The sequence below is a fragment of the Rhinolophus sinicus genome, linkage group LG14, assembly GCF_036562045.2.
Source record: "Rhinolophus sinicus isolate RSC01 linkage group LG14, ASM3656204v1, whole genome shotgun sequence".
Classification (NCBI taxonomy): domain Eukaryota; kingdom Metazoa; phylum Chordata; class Mammalia; order Chiroptera; family Rhinolophidae; genus Rhinolophus; species Rhinolophus sinicus.
Genome location: NC_133763.1, coordinates 40,664,050 through 40,689,733, shown reverse-complemented (window position 1 = coordinate 40,689,733; position 25,684 = coordinate 40,664,050). Strand labels below are relative to the sequence as shown.

The following is a 25,684-nucleotide window of genomic DNA, read 5'->3' as shown; positions in this document are numbered from 1 at the left end:
TGACGGAACATGGTTTGAAAACTGCTTCATGAGATACTGGCAAAAACGATCCTGCAGAAACTGATGCTTTAAAAAACTTTATAATATATCGGATCCTCCCAAACGCCCATCTTCTCCATATTATACCCTTTAATACAGATGATGAGACTGAGGCCCTGAGATATGAAGAGTGGGAGGCAACGTGAGAGAACAGTGAAAACACTCAGACTGTAAGAGGCTCAGTTTTAAATCCTGGCCCTGCCATTGACTAGTCGTGTTACCTTGGGAAAGTTGGGTAACTTTTCTGTCCCCTCAAAGTCCTTATTTCTACAATGGCTCAAATAATAATGTCTCCCTAAGAAAACAATCAATGCCGGGCTTGATAGAAGCGAAGGGATTACTTAGTGCTTGTGCATAGTAAATGCCCAGGGAATGTTAGTGTCTCTGCCGTCATTGTTGGATGCTGCTGTTTGTCATTGTTTCTATTAGGGGGACAGAACTGTAATGTAAGCCTCGTTCTCTTTCCACCGGGTCCATTTTATTTCCTCTCTGGGTTTTCTACTGAAGTCCACTAAGCTGTTTCTCACTACTTCATTTACTCCTAACAGACCAGGCACTTAATGTTGCACCTTTCCTTTCAGCGAGACCCACGTGGATGATGAAGACGATCTGTATGACTGTGTTTATGGGGAAGATGAAGGTGGCGAAGTCTACGAGGACTTAATGAAAGCCGAGGAAGCACATCAACCTGTAGGACTTTCCCTTGTTTTTAAAGTTACTCTGAGTATTTATTGTATGAGGAACGGGATTATTTGAAAGACTCATTTACGTAACTTCTGCAGGAATGGTTTTTTGCTCACCTTTTCAACCTTTCCTTGTTAATATAGTTCTAACTCTATAACCATGACTTGTTATTACATCTGGAGACATAGAAACATGGCATTTTACAGTTTAAAACAACCGTGGAGCATCTCTGGTCTAATCCTTTCACTTTACTAGTAAGGAAACCAAGTTTGAGAGAGAAATGACATGTCACCCAGCTGAATAAGGGCAGAAGAGCAATAGAATTTAATTTCAGGGAATCATGACATTGTATTGTTATGAAAGGAAATCTTCTCTCACAAAGCAGGTAAATCTTTAAATTTGATACAGCGTAAACTACATGTTAAAGAATATTTCTACATGTTTGTTAGGGGTTGATAGGAGGTATTTTGTTTCTTTTGTTTCATTATCTGTCTCCTAGCATTTTTAGTATTTTATAAACATAGTTTCAGATATTGTCATAGTCAATAATGAACCCACAAAGCTTTATCTGCCCTTAAAATACCTGAAACATTCAGAAAGATTGATGTACTTTGCAGCTATAATTTGAAACAAAAGAAGTCAGTCGCTTAGGCTTTATTAGTATAGTCTTTTTTTTTTTAATACAAAATACTTTCTTCAACAGTTGGGTGGTGGTTTTGATGCTTTGATGAATTTGAGAAAAGGCTGGAGGGTTGTCCAGTGTCCCTGAAAAGGTGGAGTAGTTTCGGTGGGGTAGAAACAGGTTACTTGGCCTGTGTTGGGTAAAAGTAATGAATGTGTGCTTTTACCCACTGTGTGTGCTGATAGGACCCCTGTGACAGCCTTTTAAGAGGGTTTTTAGATGGCGGAGTATCATCTGTACTCCCCGTAATTATCACCTGCTTTGGGTACCAGTAAATTCTTCAGTGTCTCTCTCAAGGGTAGTCTTCACTCAGCTGACAGGGTTAACAGTAATGACAATTTGAAGGCATCGGGCCCTCTTTGTGTGCGCTTCAAGGTATTAAGTGCTTTACACGGGTTATCGCATTTTTAGCTCCGTGGGTTTGCTACTGTTCTTCTTGCTGTAGATGAGAAAGCTGAGTTGTAGAGAAATGATGTAACTTGTTCACAATAACAAGCTAATAGCATAACAGCAAAACTGGTACTTGAACCCAGTTCCATGTGATCTCCAAACCTTTGATGTTCATACTCTGCTACCTCCAGCCTTAGACAGTAAAATGGCTAAACCCTAGGATGTTAACTCTTAAAAAAAATTTTCAGGTGTTTACTTACCTGAAAGTATTTTATTATCTTTGCAGTTATTTCTATAGTACTTGTAAAGTACACTGTACATTAAGAAACCTATATTACACCATTTGTGATGTTTCCAGATTTAAATAGCATTTATAATGAAAGAGACGTTTCAATTGAGAGTGTCTATACTCACAAGTTTATTTTTTATTATCTAAACCTTTTTCATTTACATTGTTCAAAGTTAAAGAAAGCGAAGATACTTCACAAACACAGTCAAGTGTTTCATTAGAATGGGAAGCTTAAGAAAATCAGCAATAATTTTAATCGCTTTCTACTACCAAGCCATTAATACATACATTTGATTAAATAATTTTAACTTGATAATTCTAATTTCAGAAGTGTCCAGAAAATGATATACGAAGTTGCTGCCTAGCAGAAATTAAGCAAACGGAAGAAAAATATACAGAAACATTAGAGTCAATAGAAAAAGTAAGTCATCAGGTATCAATCATTCTTGGTCCCCCAATACTGCCTATATAAATATATTAGGCTCCATGCTTCTACTGTGTGTGTGTGTGTGTGTGTGTGTGTGTGTGTGTGTGTGTGTGTGTGATCTGATTTCCGGTAGAACTTTGGATTTAAAGATTTCATCGTTCTGCAACTATTTATTGATTTCTCAGTATCTGAATAGCACCGTTCTAGGGACAGAATATAGCAGTGAACACAATAAAACTCTGGTCCTCATGACACTTTCCCTGTCATGGGAGGGCTTATAATTTAAGCAAACAAGTATGCCAGATGCTAATAAATTCTCTGAAGAAAAATAAGACAGAGGAAGGGGATGGAGAGTGATGAGGGAGGGCTGGTATTATTTTGTATCAAGTGGTAATAGAAGGTTTTTATGATAAGATCATATTTAAACAGACAGCTGAGTGGATTGAGGGAGCCAGCCATCCACACAAATATCTCAGAGATGGCAATTCTTGGGGGAAAGGCCCTCCGATGGAACTATGTTCAGCGGGCTTCAAAAACAACAATAATCCAGGAGGCTGTAGAATGAGTGGAGGGGGGCAATGAGATCAGAGAGCTGGTGAGCCAACAGGTCATGAAGGGGCATCTGGGAGCTAGGACATTTTGAGTAGAAGCAGTTACGTGATCTAATGTAAGTGTTTAATAGCTCATTCTGACTCTTATCAGCCAAAGGTGGAAACTGGGAGAAAAGTTCAAAGGATACTGCAGTAATCAAGTTGATAGAAAATGGTGGTAGTGGTAGAGTTGGTAAAGAGTGGCCAGATTCTGAATAAATTTTGGAAGGTAGAGCTAAGTGGATTTGATGATAAATTAGGTAAAGGATGTATAGGCAAGAGAGCAATCAAAAATGCTAGGTTTTTAGCATGAGTGATTGTGTGAATGGTGAAGATGGTGAATGAGGAGGGGGAAGGACGGGTTTGGGAATGGGGACTGCAGGGACATACTAACTTTGCAATACCTATTAGTTTCCAAGGAGATGTGTTGAGGAGGAAGTTAGATACATGAGTCTGGCAGTAAGGGGGAAGGTTGAATTGATGTGTAGATTGGACTGTTATTACAACGAGGTTGTTTAAGGCCATGGGGCTACATGACGTCACCTAAGGAATGAATGTTGATAGAGACGGTGTTTGAGGTCCGTTCTGGTACTTCCACATTTAGAGATTAGGAAAATGAGAACCAGGAGACCATTTTGGAAGTTTAGAAAAAGAGATGAAGTTGTGGAAGCGTTGTTTAGGAGAATGAGAGAGTAAGTTGACCAGGGAATTGTAGTAGGATTATGCAGACAGGCTCAGTTGAGTTTTGTGATATTTAAAATGAGACTATGAACATAGTTCATGTTTAATTTTTTAGGTCCAAGCACAAAATATGTGGTAAATTGGATTTAATGCAGGTTTTCCTTTTTCCAGAAAAGTACAGTGGAAGAGGAGAAGGTAAGGGCATATGCAGGGAAGTGATTCTGATGTGGTTTGTAGACGGTAAACTGGATAGGGAAGGAGGTGAGGACGTGAGAGATATGGGCTGGTCCGTGGATTGGTAGACCCAATGGGATTGAAGAATCCTTGAAGGAAAGAGCAGTGAAGGTAGGAGGTAGCAGTCAGAGTTGATTGCTTGAAATTAGTGTTGTGGACCATTTGCAGTTGTTGATAATCACATGGTCTTGGAATATGACCACAAGAGCAGGGAGCTGAGTTAGGATGGGGCACAAGATTATTGAAGTTCAAGGTCCTGGGAGGCCAGGCTATTGGGAAGATCGTCTGTACAGATGCTGAGATTGCCAAGAAAAAAAATAGGAGTAGTAATAGAAAGAGGTATGGTAGAGCAGGAACTGAAATTCTCAAGGAAGGAGAGGCATGATCTATAAATTGCATAAGCAGGTTATTCATTTCAAGGATCTAAAATCTCCACAAAGCATTTGAGGGATATTTTATATCAGTCATCAAAGATGTCTCCAAGATGTTGCCATGTTTTTGCCAATTCGGCCAATGGTGTTCTCTTTTTTCCTTACTTTCCGAAGCATTGATTGCCTAAGCCTTTTACTTTATGCTTTAAATGTATTAACTTGTATTTATGTCTTTCTATCTCTATTTAAATGTAAAATCTTTAAGATAGAGAAAATAGTTTCTGCATTTTTTTTTTTTTTGGTATTTGTAATACTGACAATTGACTTTCAATAAATATTTGTTTGTTGGTAAAAATTTATTATATAAATTAGGATAAGTTGTGCTTAATTATTACTTCTTTCTTCTCTTCTGGTAGTATTTCATGGCACCACTAAGAAGATTTATGACATCAGCAGAATTTGACTCAGTATTCATCAACATTCCTGTAAGTAAAAATATGCTACCTAAAATCGGTGTACTTTTATAAAATTCTCACTTTCTTATTTCATTCCAGATTCCTATTTTAATATTTTCCTATATTCTTTAAGAGTGTTGACCGTATTTTTTGCCTCCTAAGTTCTTATAGCCGTATTTTCTAGATGTAACTGATATACAATATCTTTAACCAAAAGTCAGTCAAAGTGCATGCAGAGCACACCTGGCTAAGGTTCATGTATTACCTGTAACTGCTTCTCACGGTGAGGTAGTCTCGGTTAGATAATTCCTGGTGCTCCTCTCTGTTTCTTGCGGGAGTCCCCTTCTGTCCCACTCCCTGCTTTATCGCTCCTCCAACCCCTCCACCCCGTCTTACAGACACCATCCTGACTCCATCAGTCTCTACTTCCTGCCATTCCTCTGCTTTCTTGGTGTCACTCTTTTCTGCTTCTAATTGTGTCAACCTTGATTTCTATTTCTGACATACACTACTTCCTTATGATTTGGCATTTTAATGGCAGTAGGTGAGCAGCTTCGTTTTAGATTTATGTAAGCATTTTGAGTTTCAGAGCACCTTCCAATTATATTAGAATCCTAAAAAGATATTTATTTAGATGCACTGAAGCAAGCCAAATGCTCTGCCAAGTGAGGTCATGCTAGGCAAGATTCAAGTTCTTAGATGTCTAGAACTGGCTTTGGTTTTAATATGTAGCTTTTACACACAATATGTGAGCTTTAACGCACACACTTGTTTGTATCACCTGAGTGGTCCCTTCTATTTTGATTCTGTTATGTTCAGTGTTGACGTGCACCTGTCTGTTGGTTAGCTGTGGCATGCTGTCCTTGTCCTTGGTTTTGGACCAACGAAGACATTCTCATTGATTTGTAACATAACAGGAAGAAAAAGGTCACAGTATCAGATGAACATTTAGGATAAAACAAGCTGCACGTTCTAGGAAGAGGAGGATCTTAAGCCACCTAAATACCGTCATTGTGACCTAGGACCCATTTGACAGTTCTTACCATGTTTCTCCAAAAATAAGACTTAGCCAGACAATCAGCTCTAATGCGTCTTTTGGAGCAAAAATTAATATAAGACCCGGTATTATATTATACCCGGTATTATATTAATTATACTATACTATACTATATATTATATTATATTATATTATATTATATTATATTATATTATATTATATTATATTATATTAATTATATTATATTATATTATATTATATTATATTATATATTATATTATATTATATTATATTATATTATATTATATTATATTATATTATATTATATTATAATATAATATAAGACCCAGGTCTTACATTATAGTAAAATAAGACCAGGTCTTATATTAATTTTTGCTCCGGAAAATGCATTAGAACTGATTGTCCGGCTCGGTCTTATTTTCAGGGAAACACGGTATTCTAATGGCCTTTCCATGCTCCTCAACAAAATGACAGGACCAATATATTCCTGTTTCATGTCCACCCTACTAGGAAAAGGGCATGCTGTGCTCCCAAAGTCAGTGTGTATGAGGGAAGAGATAATGGGAGACTGAACCTTGATTCGCATCTGCTCATTTCCTGGCCATGACATGTATTTACTGTCAGACTGAAAATTACTTGCTTATCTGGAAAAATGTGAAATTCTGACTTTTGAGTTGCTCTAGTAAACTGCCCAGTGCAATTTATTTTCTCTTTGTTTATGCCATGAGTTGTCTGGTTTCAAGCAATTATTCTGATTGTTGTTAGCTTAGTAACAGGACACCACTAATTGACCAAAGTACAAATCTACATTTTTATGTCCCAGGGACATGAATCATTGCTTATCTTGTCAATAAAACATTAAGCACTTGGGTAGTTTTATTTAAAAATTTAAAGTGATTACAAAATGAAAATGAACTGTACATATTTTTATACGAGGAATAAATTATCCTTTAATAACTAGTGAAATAATTTATTTTTTCACAGGACACTGACATTTCAAGTCAGATATGAAATTGGTATTTCCCAAGCACATGGGCTTTCTCTCATCTGTCTCTCTTTCTCCTCTTCCTCCTCTTCCCTCTCCTTCCCCCTACTTCCCCTTCTCTCTATTTTCCCTCACTTTCTCCCCCTTCTCTTCCTCCTTTATTTATTGATGGTAGCAGGTTTACATATTGAGGGCATTCAGCATATCCTTGAGTGGCAAGTCTAACAACAAGGAGGATTCTGGGATTGGGGTGATTTTTTTTTTTCTTTTCTTCTGATTCCTAATTTTTTTTGACACTGTTTTCTTTTCTAAGGAACTTGTAAAAGTTCATCGGAACCTAATGCAAGAGATTCATGAGTCCATTGTAAATAAAAATGACCAGAACTTGTATCAAATTTTCATTAACTACAAGGAAAGGTAACTTCTGAATTTTAAATTTTGTCACTATTAGTTTGTATTATAGTGAAGATTGGTGTTAAAGTTGCTCATAAATAGGTATTACTACTGTTCATTGAGATACTACCTGGGCGGTAATTAGAACATGGGACCGTTAATCTCTGGGTTGTAGTTTGAGCTCTGTATGTGTATCAGAAAAAAAGAAAAGAAAAGAAAAGTAAAAAGGATTCATACTTTCGCATTGCAAATCAGTACAGGTTCCTTTTTTTTTTTTTTTTTTTTTTTTTTTTTTGAGTTTCAGGTGTACAAAGCAATATAATAGTTAGACATTTACATCTCTCACAAAGTGAAAATCCCTTCCCACCAATCTACTACCCCTCTGACATCATATATAGCTATTACAATACCATTGGCTATATTTCCTAGGCTTTATTCCACATCTTGTGACTATATTTTATATATATTTGATTATAGTTGACATTCAGTATTGTTCCACTTCAGCTTCAGGTGCCTGACCAGTACAGATTATTTTTACAGGTCCTGTGACTCTTGAGTTCTGTAGATTTCAGGAAGTCATTTTAACTCTCTGAACCTCCTTTTCTCTATCTGTAAACGTTAGGAGTAGATTCTCTGGTAACTAGTGCTTTTTCCAACTCTAATATTTTATAATTCTCTATTTTAGAATATTCGATTCACAGCTAGAGTCAGTCTCCCTTTCCAAGTTTGGAAAAAAAAAAATCTAAACAACTCACATGAATTTAAGTACCAAGGAATTTTGCTTAAAATATGGTTCTCTCTTTTTAAATCAAACACTATGTTTCTTAGTACTGACTAAACAGTGGCTAATGAATTGCTTTGCATCAACAATTAGATCAACACTAACTTATTAGTAGTTTTTTTCTAATGAAGAGTTAAAAGGAACAATAAATAACCGAGCCTCTTTGCAAAATGTCTATATTTCACCAGAGATATCATTCCTGAAGCCGGCTGAGTCTCCACGCAGTATGACTTATCTTCTAGCCAGTACCGTTCAGGTCCCTCATTCTCACTTCTCTGATAATATATTTTCCTAATTAAAAAGTAGGAAGAAGTAGGAAGTTTATTAATGAGTGGATTTGTAAGTAATGATTATAATAAATTTGTAGTGTAAAGTAAAACGGTTTCTGAGTGAGTAAACGGTAAAAAGTTGACCTCTAAAATAACTTTTAAAAAAACATATTTTTCAATTGCAGTTGACATACAATATAATAGTTTCAGGTGTACAGCGTAGTGATTAGACATTTATATAATAGGAGCTTAAACAGAAATTGTAAATTTTTTGTGATATATATTGTACTCGACATTTACAGTCATTATGCCAGATTGTAGTGGTGCTCTCCCTGCTGTAAAAATGTACATGGCATTAATTCCATTCAAATTTAGCAATAAGAACCAGTCATTTTTAATACCATAAATATGAGTGAACCTCATTCTATGACTGTATGTGTGGTGTGTGTTAAAAAATAAATGAAAAAACCAAGGTTTAGAGAGATTATGAGTAACTTCCCCGGGGTTACCTGGGTAGAAAGAGGTGGGACAAGTAAGATTTGCTTTGATTCTCTCACTGTGGTTTTAAATAGATGGAAATTCTGCCTTTTTCCCCTTCCACGTTGCTGCTTTTTTGTCCCACAGATTTCTTCCTCTGTCTTCTTCCCTTTCAGGTTGGTTATTTATGGTCAGTACTGCAGTGGAGTGGAATCGGCCGTCTCTAATTTAGACTACATTTCTAAGACAAAAGAAGACGTCAAACTGAAATTAGAGGTGCCTATTTATTTTTGTTTATGAAATAAAGTAAAATAAACCTGAAAGCAATGTGTTCCTTTTTATGACCAATGTAGCAAGAAAGTGCCCTGTGTTAGTTGTGTAAAATATATTAATAGATAGCCCTATAAAATAATATGGTAGTAATAATAATTGTAGTTAAAGCTGAGACTGTGGCTCTGTGTTTTGCGTGCATTATATCATTAGATCCTCATATGCTGTGAGACATATACAATTAATTTTGTTATGGCTGAGAAAGGTGAGGTTCAGAGAGATTATAAGTATTAAGAATTTGTTCAGGGCACCTGGGTGGTAAACGGTGCTAGATGAGTAAGATACATGTGAGATAATGTATATGTAGATTTAAAATGTTGATTAAAAGTATAAGACGTTTAGGTGTATAAAAAGGGCACGGCTAGTGCCTGTAAGAAGGAAGACAAGACAGACACAAATATAATACGATTAAGTATTATGTGACAAGCACTGATTGACAGGCCTCCATAAGTAAGATTGAGCGATCACTTCAGTATAGGTGAATGTGGAAGATTTCTTGGAAGGGATAGCATTTGAGTTAGGTCACTGAAGAATGAGCTGAGTCTTGACAGATGAGATTCTATGGAGAGCATTCTGGAAAAATTGGTATGTCTTGACCAGAAGAGTCGAGAAAGTTTGAGAAATGGCGAGAAAGCCAGTATAAACAGAGCACATGGTAACAATGGAAAAGAAGTCTGGAAACTGTGTTAAGTGTTTTTGGCTTTTTGTGTGTGTGTGTGTGCGCTGTTTTTTCCCCACAGGAAGAGTTTGCACTTTCAAAGAACTTTGAAAAATGATTATTTATATGTTATGTGAATTATCATCTCAAATATGTTATCCATGTGTTTGGATTTTCTTAAATATCAGGTAGAAACAGATGCTCAACTCTTCTTAAGTGGTTGTGTGTGGCTTTGCTGGCTCTCTCATACCCCTTTTGTAGCAATTTGTTCACCTTAGCACTGAGGTCAGGTGATGAACAGGGAAAAAAAAAGAGGCAGATGATTTTCAAATCAGAATCCCTTCATTGTTTTGGCATATCTGGTATGACTTCATAACTTCTAACTCCCACAAAGGGGAGCTATTGGTTAGAAAGTTTGCATACCAACTAGCTACCAAGTAACTGTACTGACTCTCTATCGTGGATCTTTTTGTCCATACCTCTTACAGTCCTTCGCGATGCAGACCTTATGTCTGGAGATGGTTTGAGTCAACACTGAATAACATCCTGGTGACCTTAGTAAAGAGTTCATGCTCCTCTGTAGACTAAAGCCTCATAAGTGTAGAACTATAAGCCACCTTGACTCAAATTAAAATATGACGGTAAGATAAAACTTGATAACTTATACAGCTAGTTCCTAAGAGAGCTGCCATTAAAGCACCTTTTTAAAAATAAAGATATAAAATTCTGGTTCAAGCCAGGAGTCAGCAAGTTGTCAATCAACCCTCCATTATATTCACAGCATTGTTTGAAACGTTCCTGTCCCTTCTTTCAGAGTCACTGCCAAAGTCCCGGCTGTACCCTGGGACTCGTACGGTACCCTGTGCATAGTTCCTGCAGTCACTGTCAGTCTGAGGGAATGAGGGGACCTCGGGCTGAGTTTGAAAGGCTCGGTGGGAGGAGCTGCTGGCTGTCCTTTCCTTCCCGGAAAGCCCCTCCTTCTGACCTTGGTGATTAGGGAGTATTTAACCAGACACTTACTGTGACACCTCAACAAATACTCTTGGCTGGAACTGTCTTCTGCAAGTCCCAGCGTGACGGAGGGAAAGCTGCCGTATTCTTGGTGTTTCTCTGCCTCCTCCATGTTTTCCCTTTTGTGGTTATTTTTGCTCTTGTTGATTTTTGTCTTTTTCTTCTCTACTGTGGAACCAAGATAACATGGGGTAAATGATAACTGAGTCTCTTTATCGTGGTCTGGAAGCTGACTCATCCCTATCCCATTGTATTTTCTTCTCCATTAGAGTTGGAGTTTAGGCGAAGCAGGTGACTGAATGTTTTGGAAGAATCATTTCTACCCTTTATTTACTTTCACTACTTATAAGCATTTCAAACCTCAGTCTCAGGCCTCTCGTCGGAAACGCCAGCAATGCTCGTTTCTTTACTTCCCGAGTCTATAACTTAAAACTTAAAGGAACCGATTTCTTCTTCAACTGACTTCCATAACATAATAAAATGAGTTTTAAATGTGTAACATTTCTGTGTAACACTGCATTAAGACGGCACATGTAAAGTATAAGGTACACCCTTATTCCAAGGAGCTTAAAATGCAACTGAAAGAGGAGATCCACTCATTACAGTAGTATTAACCGTTTAACCTCCTATTTGAAACCCATGATCCAGAACTCTCTATAATCTGTAAAAGCAAGAAATCAGTTGAAATGGTTCTCCTTCCAGTGAACCACAGCAATTGACAAGTCATGAGCTAACATACCAGGAGGTGTCCCCAGTTCTTGCTGAAGATCTGTATTCAAGCACCCATTAAGTCACTATGGTCATTAGAGCTAATGGTGTTTGTGCTACATCTCCTGATAACATGTCTTTCTATGTGCCCGAAACACTAAGTGTGGGCAAAGGGGAAACGAACTCATGAGCTAAGGAGTATTTTCTTGAACAACTCCTTCCCGGAACTGGACAATTTCTTGGTCTGGGATGTACAGTCATCTGAGGATTTTGGACTTACTAAATTGCCTACTACTAATAATATTTTTGTGGAAATTTATTTATTTATTTATTTTAGCTACACCACAGATGTGTGAGGAACAGTGAAATCTGAAAAACAACTTGTTCAAGGTCACACAGCCAATAGTTGCAGACTTGATTTAAATTCAGGCTTTGCTATTTCGACTTCAAAGTACTTTCCTCAAAGTCAAAGTTAATGTCAAAAGAACTAACAAGTCAATAGTATTTTGAGATACGCTTTAAAGAAAGAAGAGCGTGAGATGAGAAAAAAATAAAATCTGAGACTTTTAAAACTTTGAATCCAGTGTTAGGTTTATACTTTAGCGTAGTTTTGGAGTTAATCATTTCATTTCATTCAGTCCAACAAATAATAAGCAAATGTTAAATTCTTAGAGATGTAAAAGACATATTGGGGAAGACATTACATATAATAATAATGAAAAGACCCGTAAGGCACACAGGGAGAGCACCATTTTGGTTGGTATCCTTATTAAAGGACTTCAGGTATAGTTCTGGAAGAGGATGGTGAGTTTGCTGGAAACTGGACAAAGCACATGGCGGTTGCAGAGAACTGAATGGACCAAGGCCGGGTGGTGGGGAAGGCATGTGGCAGTTTGGGTGGGTACAGACTTGTTCTTGATGCCTGGCCCACAGGCCCAATGGGAGCATTGGTAGAAGGCAGAGCTACAAGGGTAAGTGGAGGAAGACCCTGGAGGACCCCTAGAGAAAGTAGTTTTCATACATAAAATTGCTGTACTTATTGATTCATATTTAGAGTTGAAATGCTAGCAGGTATGTTTGTGTGTTGGTTTTTAATTGAAGATGCTGTCTATATTTTAGAAAGAAGGCTTGTTAAGAAGGAAAACAATATTTATTATATAATCACAGTTTTGTTTATGGCCTTTGCATCTTTTAATGTTTGTTTTATGACTCCCTTTGCTGCAACTAGCACAGATTTAAAAAACTGTTTTTTAAAAAACGTTTCACTAGGAATGTTCCAAACGAGCCAATAATGGGAAATTCACTCTTCGCGATTTGCTGGTCGTCCCTATGCAGCGTGTTTTAAAGTATCACCTTCTCCTCCAGGTATGAAACTTAAAACTGTTTGTTAATTTGTTCATTTATTCATTCAAGAAAATATTAATGAACCATCAACTATGTGCCAGATACTCCATGTTTGGGTCCCGATTCCCTTATAATTTTCAATTATTTGTATAGCTAAGTGGGAACTAACGAATAGCTGGAAACCTTTTCTTACTTTTTAGCAAAGATGATTCTGTGTCTCCCACAAAGTCACATTTTGTGTCCTTCACACAGAACTGGCTCCAAAAAAATTAAAAAACAAGACAAAGGAAAGAAAAAGATCCCTTCAACCAAGTCTTCTGTAGTTAGCAGCATTCATTTATTAAAGTTTCAGTGTTGCAATATACCTGAATTTTGCAGGTTAATTGTATTAGACCTTCTGCCTTATAACCATAAACTAAAGAGAATTGTGTCACATTCTGTGTTGCTTTCTGCTATAGTAAATTATAATAAGACTACATTTATTTTGAAATGATTCTTGTCATAACCCCAAAGCTTATGGTTTCCACGGTTAGTTCTCTAATGAGGGTGGAGTCTTATAAATTTAATTTGATAGCTATACCAGGAGACTCATTAGTTCTGCTCCAAAGAAATGTCTTACTGTATTAGTCTGTCAACTCTGCTGACGCTTGTGAAATGTCATTTAAAAAAGATCTACTACCTGTATGTGAAATATAATTTTGAGTCTGCTGTGCTTTGTACATCTTGTATATTAAATTTCTTGAACTGTAGCCACAAAATTATTAGTCATATCTATTTTTGTTCTACTGAGAAATCAGAAAAATTCAAACCCTGATTATTTCTTAAAAATGCATTAAAACATTTATGAGGCCTAAACTCAGAGCAACTTAATCGAATTGGATTTTATGAAAAAATAATAAGGAAGACGTAGGCAATCAGTTTCTGAGACATCGTGGAACTAAAAACATGTCCAAGTAAGATAATAATTTATTTTGTAACTTTGGTACACTCAAATATCAATTGAAGAATTTAGAAGGTGCAATTTTCAAGAAACATCTATTTTTGTCTCTTAGAAGGTTTTAGGCAGACTTTTAAAAGTATGAAATATGACAATACCTTTATGAAATTCAGCAAACTGTTTTCCTAATTCCTCTTGTGTTGTTTTGTATTTTAAACTCCAAAAGTATGTGTAGGTCCATGACGATTTTTTTTAAAAAAAGAAACTGCATGTACATATTTTTTATTGTGGAAAAACATACATAACATCAAATGTGCCATTTTAACCATTTTAAGTGTATAGTTCAGTGGCACTAAGTACATTTGCATTATTGTGCAACCCTCACCATTATCTATCTCCAGAACTTTCTCATCTTTCCATACTGACACTATGTACTCATGAAACACTAACTCACTTTTCTTTTCTCATCCTAGGCTCTAGTAACAAGCCTGTCCTCTCTCTGTCTCTGTGAATTTGACTATTCTAAATCCCTCATATAAGTAGAATCATACAATATTTTGTGTCTGGCTTATGTCTTCAAGATTTATTCAAGAATAAATAATTTTAACACATTATTTATTCAAGAAATGTGTTGGCATTTATTTCTTCCCTTTTTAAGGCTTAATAATGTTCCATTGTATGTATATACCACATTTTGTTTATCCGTTCACCCATCCGTGTACATTTGGGTTGTTTCTACCTTTTGACCATTGTGAATATGCACATTTTTTAACTTATCTAAATAAATATTATGGAGAAAAGTGTGAACTTGAACAACTGAATTATAAGGAATAAATGCAAATCCAAGTTTAGCTAGACTAGTTTCATAGCTGATTTAGACCAGTCTTCCTGCCCCATCTTTTTGTGGACAAAACCTCAAAGAAAGGTGAAAGCAATATTAATGACAGCTTGTTTAGCAGATTTAGGTAGAAATATTACAAATATCACTAATTATCAATTTCTTGCCAATAAAGCAAGAGACGAAACAATGATGATGAGTAGCATGAATTGGACGATCATGCCTCAGTGATTTAAATGGAATCAGGCATATTTTGAAACACAAAATCTTTTGAGGTTGTAATGCATCTGACCTGTATGTTTACTTGAAGATGAATGTTACGCCTACATATGGGCTGGCTGGAGGGAGGAAAAGAGAATGCAAAGCGAAAAGTTCAAGCAGTTTTAAAAATTATTTGCCAATAAGTTGAACGTATCCATGCACTGTGGAATCCTAGAGCCATTCTATGAGCAGCAAGTGTGAAAACCGTGAAGCATGGGTAATAGGCCCTGTAAAACCAACAGCAAGCACTTAAAAGGAAGGAAAAGACAGTGGCATGAATTTAACTCCATTGAGAGAAATTCTGATTTTTCAGGTGGAAGGAAATGCCTTAGACTTTACCTGATATTATGCAACTAATGTGGAGTTTGAGGAAATATCAATCCATTTTGCTATTATTTACACAGCCATATTGTCACAGAAAGAATACATGCTTTCCCATGATGATTTTTTAAAATAGGAAATATTTTATGTGTTGCTCCACACAGTGATAAAATTTCTAGAAATATTTTTTCCATCTTAAAATAGTGTAGAGTTTATTCATCTAATGTTTAGAAATTTGTTGAATAAATGTAGTATGAATTCAAACATTTCCTACTTACTACTATCCTGAGGAAATCGTTTTTGAATTGCTTTATGATTTGAAATTATAAAATTAGAATATTTGATAGTAGGGGGGTTGAAACTTGGAGAATAATTTACTATTATTGTTTAATAAAGTCAAAGTAAAAATAGAAGTAACAATATAACTTTGACAAGTTTATTACACTTAACAGAGTTGATGTATGTAGGTCCTCTTTACAACTAGAAACACTGTTAGTATTAAATTCAGCAAAGGTTTTAGAGGGTTCCCCTGTTCCACATTCAGCATCAGACACTCATGATATAAAACAACCTCCCTGCAATGATGAAGCTCATTGTTTAGATGGGGAAAATGAAGTGTAAGCCACCAAGTCCGGCACAGAATGGTAGGTATGCAGAGGTCCAGAGGTGGAACAAATAAAGGCCTTGTTAATTATGTGTAAGGAGAAGGGGGACTTAAGTAGAGGCCTCTGGCATAGAAAGCTTCACAGAGGAGTGATTCTTGAATTGGGCTTTGAAGGACAATAACAGTTTGACGGATCGATCAGAGAGGAAGGGCTTTCTAAGGAGAGAAACCAGCATGGCTTATGGGAATCAGATATTAGAAGGCCTTTTGAGAATTGCAGTTAATTTAGTATGGATAAAATATAGGCTGTATGGCTGAAGTGTCGAAGTTGGGAGAGGTTTGCATAATTCAGATCATGATAAGTCTAAGAGGTATCGATGACAACCTGAGGATTTTGTGGGCACCACCGAAGTCTACATAGGGTAGAGACAGGATGTGATTTACATTTTAGAAACCTGACTCTGATGACAATAGAGTGAATAGATTGCAGTGAGGAGAGACTGCAAGTCAGAAGACCAATCAGAAGCCTATTATAATGACCCGTTTGTAAAGGAGTAAGGACCTGAACCAAGGTAGTGGCAGTGAAGATGGTTTCAAGAGGAAGGATTAAAGTGAATATCACCACTACATAGTGAGAGGGGAGTCTGGGGTATCTTTCAGGTTTGGCTTCAGTGATAACACTGATGGAGTGCCATCGTTCAGTAAAACATAAATAGGAACAAAAGCAGGGTTGTGGGTGAATATGTACATGGTGGGGCTTGTGAGATACCCAGGGAGAACTAGTATTTAGTTGGACTTAGGAGTCTGGGACCCAGGCATGAGTTCTGGGTTGAGCACATTCACTTGCTTGTCTCATTAGGTGATAGCTGACGTTATAACATGTGATGGAATTTGTAGAGTATGGAAAGTTAGAATAACAGGAGACAAAGGTGAAAATTGAGGGAACAACAACTTTTTAAGGTGCAGATAAAGTAGGAAAGACTGCTGAATAGGCAGGAATTTAAGGACAACAAACAACAATAACAGCAACACACAGAAGATCCTCCTGTCCGAGAAGCCAAAGGAGAGGGGCCGTCAGACTCAGAAGCTTGAGACAAGCCAAGTTTGATAAGGAGTAAAAAGTGTCAGGTCAGCTTGACAATGAGGGGACCGTTCATTACATTCGGGAACGTGGTGGGGCATAGAATTCAGGGCCATTTTTGAAAGGAAAATGGGTCTAATCATTGTCTCATGGTTGTTTTTTTTATATCTTTCTGGTGTTGTTTTAGTGGCCTTCTTACCGTTTGAAATGTTTGATGAAAATAGAAACTAGTGCCATCAGATTTATCACATTATGGTGCAAATAATGATAAAAGTGTTTATCAGAAGTTGTTTTTCCTTATATTTTGGTGTTAATTTGATGAAAACAGTACTAATCTGTATCTTCAAAATAGGAACTGGTCAAACATACTACCGATCCTACAGAGAAGGCAAACCTGAAATTGGCTCTTGACGCAATGAAGGTAAGGCACACGTGTCATTAACTTGTTTGTGGTTTTTATTCTTGCCTGGGAACAGTAGAATACAAACTGATAATGCATCTTGTAATGTATATGTCTTTGTGATATAATAAGTATTTGTACAGTTTTGTTTTTGGTGGGGAGACCTGGATATTTTTAATTGAAATAGATATCCTTGCATGGATTTAATTGTTGGACAAAAACACATAAAACCAAGAGGTATATTAAAATAACTTTTGTTACATTTATGAAAGTATGGCTACTTTTATAACCTCCAGGAATGAGTTCAGATGATGGCTTTCTTTGCCATCCTCTTTATGGTTACTAATAGGAAACTGTTGGTTTGTATAAGCTTCAGGTCAGCTGGTGACTTGAGAACACAGGTGTGATTTGATCCCTCTGGGGAGGGTATCTGTGAGGTTTACCTTTGTGGCTTCCGTGCATCAGTATATGTGGGTTTCAGTTTGGATTTCTATTTTGAGGTAAATTTGAAACTCAAGAACTATAAGTAGATAAAGGCACACTTTTTGACTATATTGGGGAATCTGTAACCCCAATTTTAAGCTGGACTTTGAAAAAAATAATTTTTGCCCGTAACTTAAAACATAAGAAATATGTTCTCAAAAATAAAATGCAAGTATGATTCTGCTCAGTGATAATTACATATCTGTATTCTTGTGCCAATTTCAGTGTTTTGCTGTTTAGCTGATTTTACTTTTTAAAAATTAATTTTATTTAAGTGTAGTTGGTGTACAATATTGTATTAGTTTCAGGTGCACAATGTAGTGATTTGACATTTTTATACCTTCCAATGGGATCACTCCACTAATTATAGTAATAGCTTTTTAGCTGATTTTAGTACCTTGTCAGGAAACATCAAACAATTATTTATTATTATAAAAAAATCATACCAAGTGTCCAATTTTTAAAGAAGTCATTTATAGATACATCCTATGAAAAGTCGGACTTTCATTTAGAACAAAGTTAGGAACTGCTTTTTTGGTCAGAGTTCTGCAGATGAATTTAAGAGGATGGAGGAATAAAAAAAAAAGAAAAAAGAACCCAGAAAACAGGAAAATCTAGAACACATATAATAAAAATAGCTACTTACAGTGTGGCAAGATTAGGTAATGTTTCCTCAAAAATGAGAAAAGACATTTTAAATTAGGTGAAGGTACCTGGAGAAACATGGCCCACGTTGTTTGTTCACTTTAATTCAGTTAGTGCTCTTTGTTTTCCCCTTGATTTCTCCTTTATTAACTCTTTAAAATAGGACTCGCTTCCTTGGCTGAAAGCTCTCAGGAACTAAGACACTAACTGGTTGCAGAAAACAGTCCTCCCTGCTAGATTCATTGTCTAACTTTTTGTTACTTTTTTCTCTCTGCTAAGCCTTCCTTATTGCCCTTCTGCTAACCCATGTAAAATGTAATTCTCTCAAGATCAATTATTAACGTGTTTAGAATTTACATTCTCCTGACCTAGTTCGCTTTTTATTGTTCTGCCTGGTGGCAACTTTTTTTCAATTTTTTTTTTTATCCTCACTCTTTTCCGGGGTGTAGTAAATGACAGCTCTTCAGTCTTCCCAGCTGTACTCCAGACGTTTTTATTGTAACTCACTTTTGAGATGCTGCTTTGATGGATCGGATATTCATTTTATTGTCACCGAAAAGTTATGATATCCTTTTGCCACTAATGAAATTAATGATGTGTTTTCTTTCAAATACTTCTCATCTCTTGTCTAATCTTATCATGCCTTGTTTTTGTCCCTGTCTCTTTATTCTTTAGGACTTGGCACAATATGTGAATGAAGTGAAGAGAGATAATGAGACCCTTCGTGAAATTAAACAGTTTCAGCTATCTATAGAAAATTTGGTATGTAATTATCATTCCATCCGGCTTCTCTAACCCACAAATTGGGGGACATTCTAGGAGTTGTTTTTGAAGAAAAACTAGTTTACCGTCAAGTTTCTGTTTTCTAAGTTTCTTTATGGTTCCTGTCTGGCAGCATCCATATGAGTGTCTTGTGGCACCTGTGACGTGTCATTATCCAGGGACTTTCTGCCATCACTTGTCCCTCTCACCTTAATCACACTGCTTTCCCCCCCCTCCCCCCCAGTAGTCTGAGTTCTAAAGATTGGAGTTGATTTTGTTCTTTTCCTCACGCGCATACATTCTCATGGGTGGTTCCTATTAATTTATTCATTTAAATGTATATTTACTGGGTGACTACTGTGTGCCAGACCTTTTGCTTGGGGCTGGGGCTATAACGCTGAACAACATGGCCTCATGGCAGAGGAGACAGTAAAAAAAAAACACGTTTTAAAATACTGTCTTGACGTTAGTTCTGTAAACAGCGTGCTGCAACAGGATAATAAGGGAAGTCCTAGTGTAGATAAGTTGGTCAGACAGGTCTTCCTGAGTTGTTTGCCTCTGGCAGTTGACGGATTAGAAGAAGCAGTGACACAAAGATCTGGGGTGGGGGGAGAGGATTCCAGGCAGAAGCCATAGGAAGGGAAATGCCCAGAAATGAGCAAGAGCTTGGGAAGGTCAAGAAGCTGAAAGGCAAGAGTGACTGGAAATTGAGAGTGAAAGGCAGAATGGCAGGCTCTGAAGAGGGAGAGGTGGGCAGGGGAATCACACACCACAGCCTTGTAGTCAGGTGCGGAGGTGGGGTGTTATTATGATTGCTGTGGGAAGCTAGTGAATGGTTTTTTTATTTATTTTTATTTATTTATTTTATCAGTTTTACAGTCATTTACATTTCAAAACCTTTTAGCAGGCAGATCAGTCAGCAAGTTGTTGAGGTGATTTCAATAGAGAGGTGATGGAAGCCTGGATTAAGCTGAGGGCAGTGAAAACAGAGATAAATGAAAGGATTTAAGATACTTTTCTTGGTAGAGCAGGTTTATTGCTTCTTTCCCTGAAACATCTTGAGCCGTCTCTTTCTTTTCACGTGCAGCCACACCCCCACTTCAGGACCTCATCTGCCAACTTTCCAATCACAGTGGCCTCTAATCATCTCTTCATATAGTTGCATTTCAAAATGTGGCTTTTTCAGTTCACTCTCTTTCCCAAACTGGTTACAGTTTTCTGTTGCCTTCAGGATTCAGACAACATTCCTTAGCATCGTACTTAAAGCCCTCAGTGATTTGGCCTTAAACTGTTTTCTTGAACTCACCCAGCTAATAACTGCCTGCATACTTTGCATTGCAGCTTTCCTGCTGTGTTGCCAAACATTTTTATATTTCTGCCTTTGATCGTAATATTGTCAGAGCCTAGAATGTCTTTTCCCATTATTTTCTGTTAAATTCCTTCAAGGTCCAACAAAAATAAATCTTTTCCCTAACCTCCCATGATCCCTTTCTCTTTGTAATTCCACAGCACATTGCCTGAACAGCTGTTTAGAATTTATTTTTTTATTGTGGTAAAATATACATAATAGTAAATTTACCATTTTTAAGTGTATAGTTTTGTGACATTAACTACATTCACATTGTCTAGCCATTACCATCATCCATCTCCAGAAGTCTTTTTATCTTGCGAAACTGAAGCGCTGTACCTATTAAACCCTTTCTCTATTCTGCCCTCCTCTCAGACCCTGGAGATGAACATTCTACTTTCTGTCTTGATGAATTTGTCTACTCTACATACCTCATATAAATGGAATCACAATATTTGTCCTTTTGTGACTGCCTTATTTTACATAGCATAATGTCTTCAAGGTTGTAGCAGGTGTCAGAATTTCCTTTTTCTTTTTTTTAAAGAATTTCTTTCTTAAGACTGACTAATATAGCATGGATTATATATACTCCACATTTTGTTTATTCATTCATCTATCTACGGACACTTGGGTTCCTCCTCCTTTTGACGCTTGTGAATAATGCTGCTATGAATATGGGGTACAAATATCTGTTTGAGTCCCTGCTTTCTGTTCTTTTGGTTATATACCCAGAAGTAGAATTACTGGATTGTGTAGTAATTCTATTAATTTTTTTGAGGAAGAGCCAAAACAAGAGGTATTTGTTTTCCACAGTAGATGCACCTTTTTATATTCCTGCCAGCTCTGCACAGGGGTTCCAATGTCTTATTTTTACCAACACTTTCTCTTTCCTTTTTCTTGTTTTGATAATGTCCATCCAAGTGGGTATGAAGTGGTATCTCATTGTGGTTTTGATTTTGCATTTCCCAAATTATTAGTGATATCGAGCATCTTTTCATGTACTTATTGGCCATCTGTATATCTTCCCTTGGAGAAATAAATGTCTGTTCAAGTCCTTTGTCTACTTTTGAATCAACGTTGTGGTCTCGTGTTGTTAAATTATAGGAGATCTTTATACATATATCCTCCTATGTAGGATATATTTTGTTTGCAATTATTTTCTTTTTGTTTGCAATTATTGTCTCCTACTCTGGGTTGCCTTTTCACTTTGTTAACAGTGTCCTTTAATGCACACAATTTTTAATTTTGTTGAAGTCCAACTTTTCTTTTGTTACCTGTGCTTTTGATGTCATAGCCAAGAAATCATTGCTAAATCCAATGTCATAAATCTTTTCCCCTATATCTTTTTCTCAGAATTTTTAATTTTTTGCTTTTTGATCCATTTTGAGTTAATACAGTATAAGGTAAGGGTCCAATTTCATTCTTTTGCCTGTGCATATCCAGTTTCCCGAGCACCATTTGTTGAAAACGCCATCCTATCCCCATTAAATGGTCTTGGCACCCGTGTCAAAAATCATTTGACCATATACCACATATGTGAGGACTTATTTCTGGGTGTTCTGTTCCATTCCATTGGTCTAGAAGTCTTCTGTCAATTACACACTGTTTTGATTACAATAGTTTTGTAGTAAGTTTTGAAATCAGGAAGTGTGGACCCTAGCTTTGTTCTTTTTTGAGATTGTTTTCTCTATTAAGGGTCCCTTGAGATTCCATATAAATTTTAGAATGGAGTGTTCTATTTCTGCAAAAAACATCATTGGGATTTTGATAGGGAACATTTATTTTTATACTTTCTTGTAGTAAAGTTAGTGAATTATAACTCTGTTTCCTTTATTAGAATATAATTTCCTAGATGTTAGTGATAATTTTTCAGTCAATTCTTTTTTCTCTTAGCACTTTGTATAGTAGGTGCTCCTAAATAGTTAAAAAAAATTTATTGTCTGCCTCTGGGGAAATGGCTCATTATTTTTAATCATTAAGTCAGAACTTTTGATTCTTGAGATCTTAGATCAGGGATGTCACCCTTGACACCCTACAGTTGACTCCCAAATTAGGTCCCTCAGCTATGCATGCTTCCCATGCTCTTCTTTCAAGACAATAGCACATTTGTAATTATATACTTATATGAATATTTTTACCCCCACTGGGCAGTATGTTCCTGAGGGAGGGGCATATATCATTTTGCCCTCTTATACTGGCTGGCACCCAGTGAATGCTCAATTAATATTAGTTGCTGTAACTTCTTGTGATTTGAATTTTTCCAATTAATTCTCTCTCTTGGTAGCTCACTTGCCCATTAAGGTTATAAGTAAAATGAACTAATGTCTCAGTATACCTCTGGGATGGCCAAGGACAGGCTGTTTTGGAAAGTGTATCCTACAGAGCTGAGCCTTTTGGAGTAAGTGTGCTAAAAATGTAAAATGATAAAATTTGTCATGCAGTGAGGTAGTTGTCTTTAGCAAATATCTTCTCTAAAATTTATTTGTTTTTGTGTGATTATGAAAAACTGAGACATATAAATTTTATGTTTTAGAACCAGCCGGTTTTGCTTTTTGGACGACCTCAGGGAGATGGTGAAATTCGAATAACCACTTTAGACAAGCATACAAAACAAGAAAGGTGAGAAAAGAGGAGTAGTACTTATTTTCAAAATAAATAATTAGTATCCGAAGGTTGAGAAAACCGTAAAAACAATTTCTGCAGGACAAAGGAGGGAAACAAAGGAAGAAAAACAAGGGGACAAATCAACATATGCTTTTTCTAAAAATTTCTCATATAGCTCTGTTAAGTATTTTCCTCTGTTCTGGTATCTGTTGATTTGTCTAATTTAAGTTCGAAGAAGGAAATGGACAATATAGAGTGTCAGCTAGGGTGAAAAAAAAACACATTAAAATGGCAGTAGGGATAAAGTAACAATAGATAATTACTGTAAAAACACAAATGGTTTTCTTTTATTATACATTTAAAATAACTGAAAATAATACAAAATGTCCTAAGAAAGAAGTCTATGTGTGGACCACTTAGTGAGATTTTCTTGAGGGAAATTTGTAGGTGGAATCCTTGAAGATTAAGCTTGGTCTCGTGTCCCTAATTATATATGTTTATATATGCAATTGTTATTGGGTTGAAATGGCAAATTTCAGGAACATTTGGCAACAAGAAAGTCAGCCAGCAGGGGGCAGCATCAGCTCTTGCTTCCACCTTAATGCCCAGGCTCTACAGGTAGCTCCCAGGAGACACACATTCTTTTAGCTTCTCCAGGAAAATCGGCTTTGGAAATGACGGAAGTGTTAGAGCTACGTGAATGTATAATTATTGTTTAAAAAATATGTACGTGTTAATCCCCAAGAGTTTTCAAAAAGACACAAAGTATTGATATTGGATGATGAGATGATAAGGTTTGTTTTCTCCCCAATTACATTGTTTCCAGTAAAAAAGAAGAGAAATAGCAAAGTGTAAATTTAACCATAATTTTTCCAGTTTCCATTTTGCTCATATATCCCTCAGGTTGTGTCTCAGGTGGTCCTTTAAATCACGAGGAGCAAAATAGGGGGTAAAAGTGCGGTTTCCACCGTTAGACCAGGTGGGAATCCTGCTCAGCACCTGGCTGGCAGTGTGACCTTGAGCAAGTTACTCTAAGTCTCAGCTTCCTCCCCATTCAAAGGAAGGTGATACAATACCTACCTCAGCAAGTGGTCCTGGGGATTTAAGTGAAGTGAGTCATCTTTGTGGGATGCGCACTCCTGAAGGTATTTTCACCGACTCCTAGTAACAGCAATAGAAGTTAACTGCTATTGTTTTCATTAATATTATGCTGTAAATGTTTAGCTTCTAAACTAAAAAAAAGAAAAAAGAAAAAAGAAATTCTTATCAATACTTTGTCTTAATTGTTTCTTAAGCAACTCTGTAACATGCATATTGTTCTTATTATAATTGTGCCTGTTTTTTAAACGAGGAAATTGACATCCAGTGAGGTCATTTATTTAGTAAACGGTAGTGCCAGGATACACATACTTCACTGTGTTTGTCTCTAACTCAAAGGGAAAATGTTTGGTGGGTTTAATTAAGTTTTACCAGGGAAGAACATAGTTCCAAACCATTTGAAATCAATCAATCAATCAATCAATCAATCAATCAATCAATCTCTCTCTCTCTCTCTCTCTCTCTCTCTCTCTCAGGCATATCTTCTTATTCGATTTGGCAGTGATTATATGCAAAAGGAAAGGTGATAACTATGAAATGAAGGAAATAATAGATCTTCAGCAGTACAAAATAGCCAACAATCCTACAACTGATAAAGAAAATAAAAAGGTGAATTCTTGGAAATTCATAACTGTGATTTTCTCATAACTTTGAAAATTCAAAAAACGTGGGCTAATCCATGAATGTGAGAGGTAGCTTATTGATTCAGGTGTTTTTGTTTCTAGAAATTGATAAGGAGCAAGCCTCTGTGGGAAACAATTGGACAGTGTCACGGCAGATATGATCATCTCTAATGCCTTAATGATTGAGACAGTAATAGGCGTTTGGCACAGAAATTGTTGTAGATATGGTGTAGATTATAGTAATCTTGACTCTTCAAAGTTTGTATACAGATAATGTTACGAGAGATTTGTGGGTCATTGTGGTGGTGTTTTAGTGAATTTGGAAACATGATGTTATTAATAAAACATATTAACCTGAGGAATATTAATTTTAACAGTGGTCTTACGGCTTCTACCTCATCCATAACCAAGGACAAAATGGGTTAGAATTTTATTGCAAAACGAAAGATTTAAAGAAAAAATGGCTGGAACAGTTTGAAATGGCTTTGTGAGTATTTCTACTTTTAAGTGTGCTTTTTATCTACCACTTAAATCTCTTATGAATAATGAACTACCAATAAATGTACTCTGATGCTTGTAGCATTTGTACAGAGGCTGTGGAAACACAGCCTTTGCAAGCACATGAGGGCTGTTAGGCTGTCTGCTTGATAACTTTGGTCTCCTAGGAGAGAGGTTTTGGTGAATTTCTTTAAGATAAAGAAAGAGGGAGCTCTAACCTTCTGTTTGACTTTCTTTTTATGGGCATATTTTAATTCTTTCAGCAGCTCATGAAAATACAGAGCATGCCAAAAAAATGTATATACGTTTTAAGAAAGGAAAATACTGTGTTGATATATACCGATAACAAAAGATGAATACAAGTC

At 36.4% G+C, this 25,684-nt stretch overlaps 1 protein-coding gene across 2 annotated transcripts in view; it reads left to right on the top strand.

Moving 5' to 3' along the window:
* Nucleotides 1-25,684, top strand: part of VAV3 (vav guanine nucleotide exchange factor 3) — a 329,840-nt gene that overhangs the window by 153,470 nt on the left and 150,686 nt on the right. For both annotated transcript variants that reach the window (XM_019746514.2, XM_019746513.2), the window contains exons 5-15: nt 621-729; nt 2,413-2,505; nt 4,804-4,872; nt 7,159-7,262; nt 8,942-9,041; nt 12,742-12,837; nt 17,211-17,279; nt 19,062-19,148; nt 23,030-23,115; nt 24,675-24,807; nt 25,199-25,308. In XM_019746514.2, coding sequence (XP_019602073.2) covers nt 621-729; nt 2,413-2,505; nt 4,804-4,872; nt 7,159-7,262; nt 8,942-9,041; nt 12,742-12,837; nt 17,211-17,279; nt 19,062-19,148; nt 23,030-23,115; nt 24,675-24,807; nt 25,199-25,308 — 1,056 coding nt within the window. The remainder of the gene's footprint in view (nt 1-620; nt 730-2,412; nt 2,506-4,803; nt 4,873-7,158; nt 7,263-8,941; nt 9,042-12,741; nt 12,838-17,210; nt 17,280-19,061; nt 19,149-23,029; nt 23,116-24,674; nt 24,808-25,198; nt 25,309-25,684) is intronic.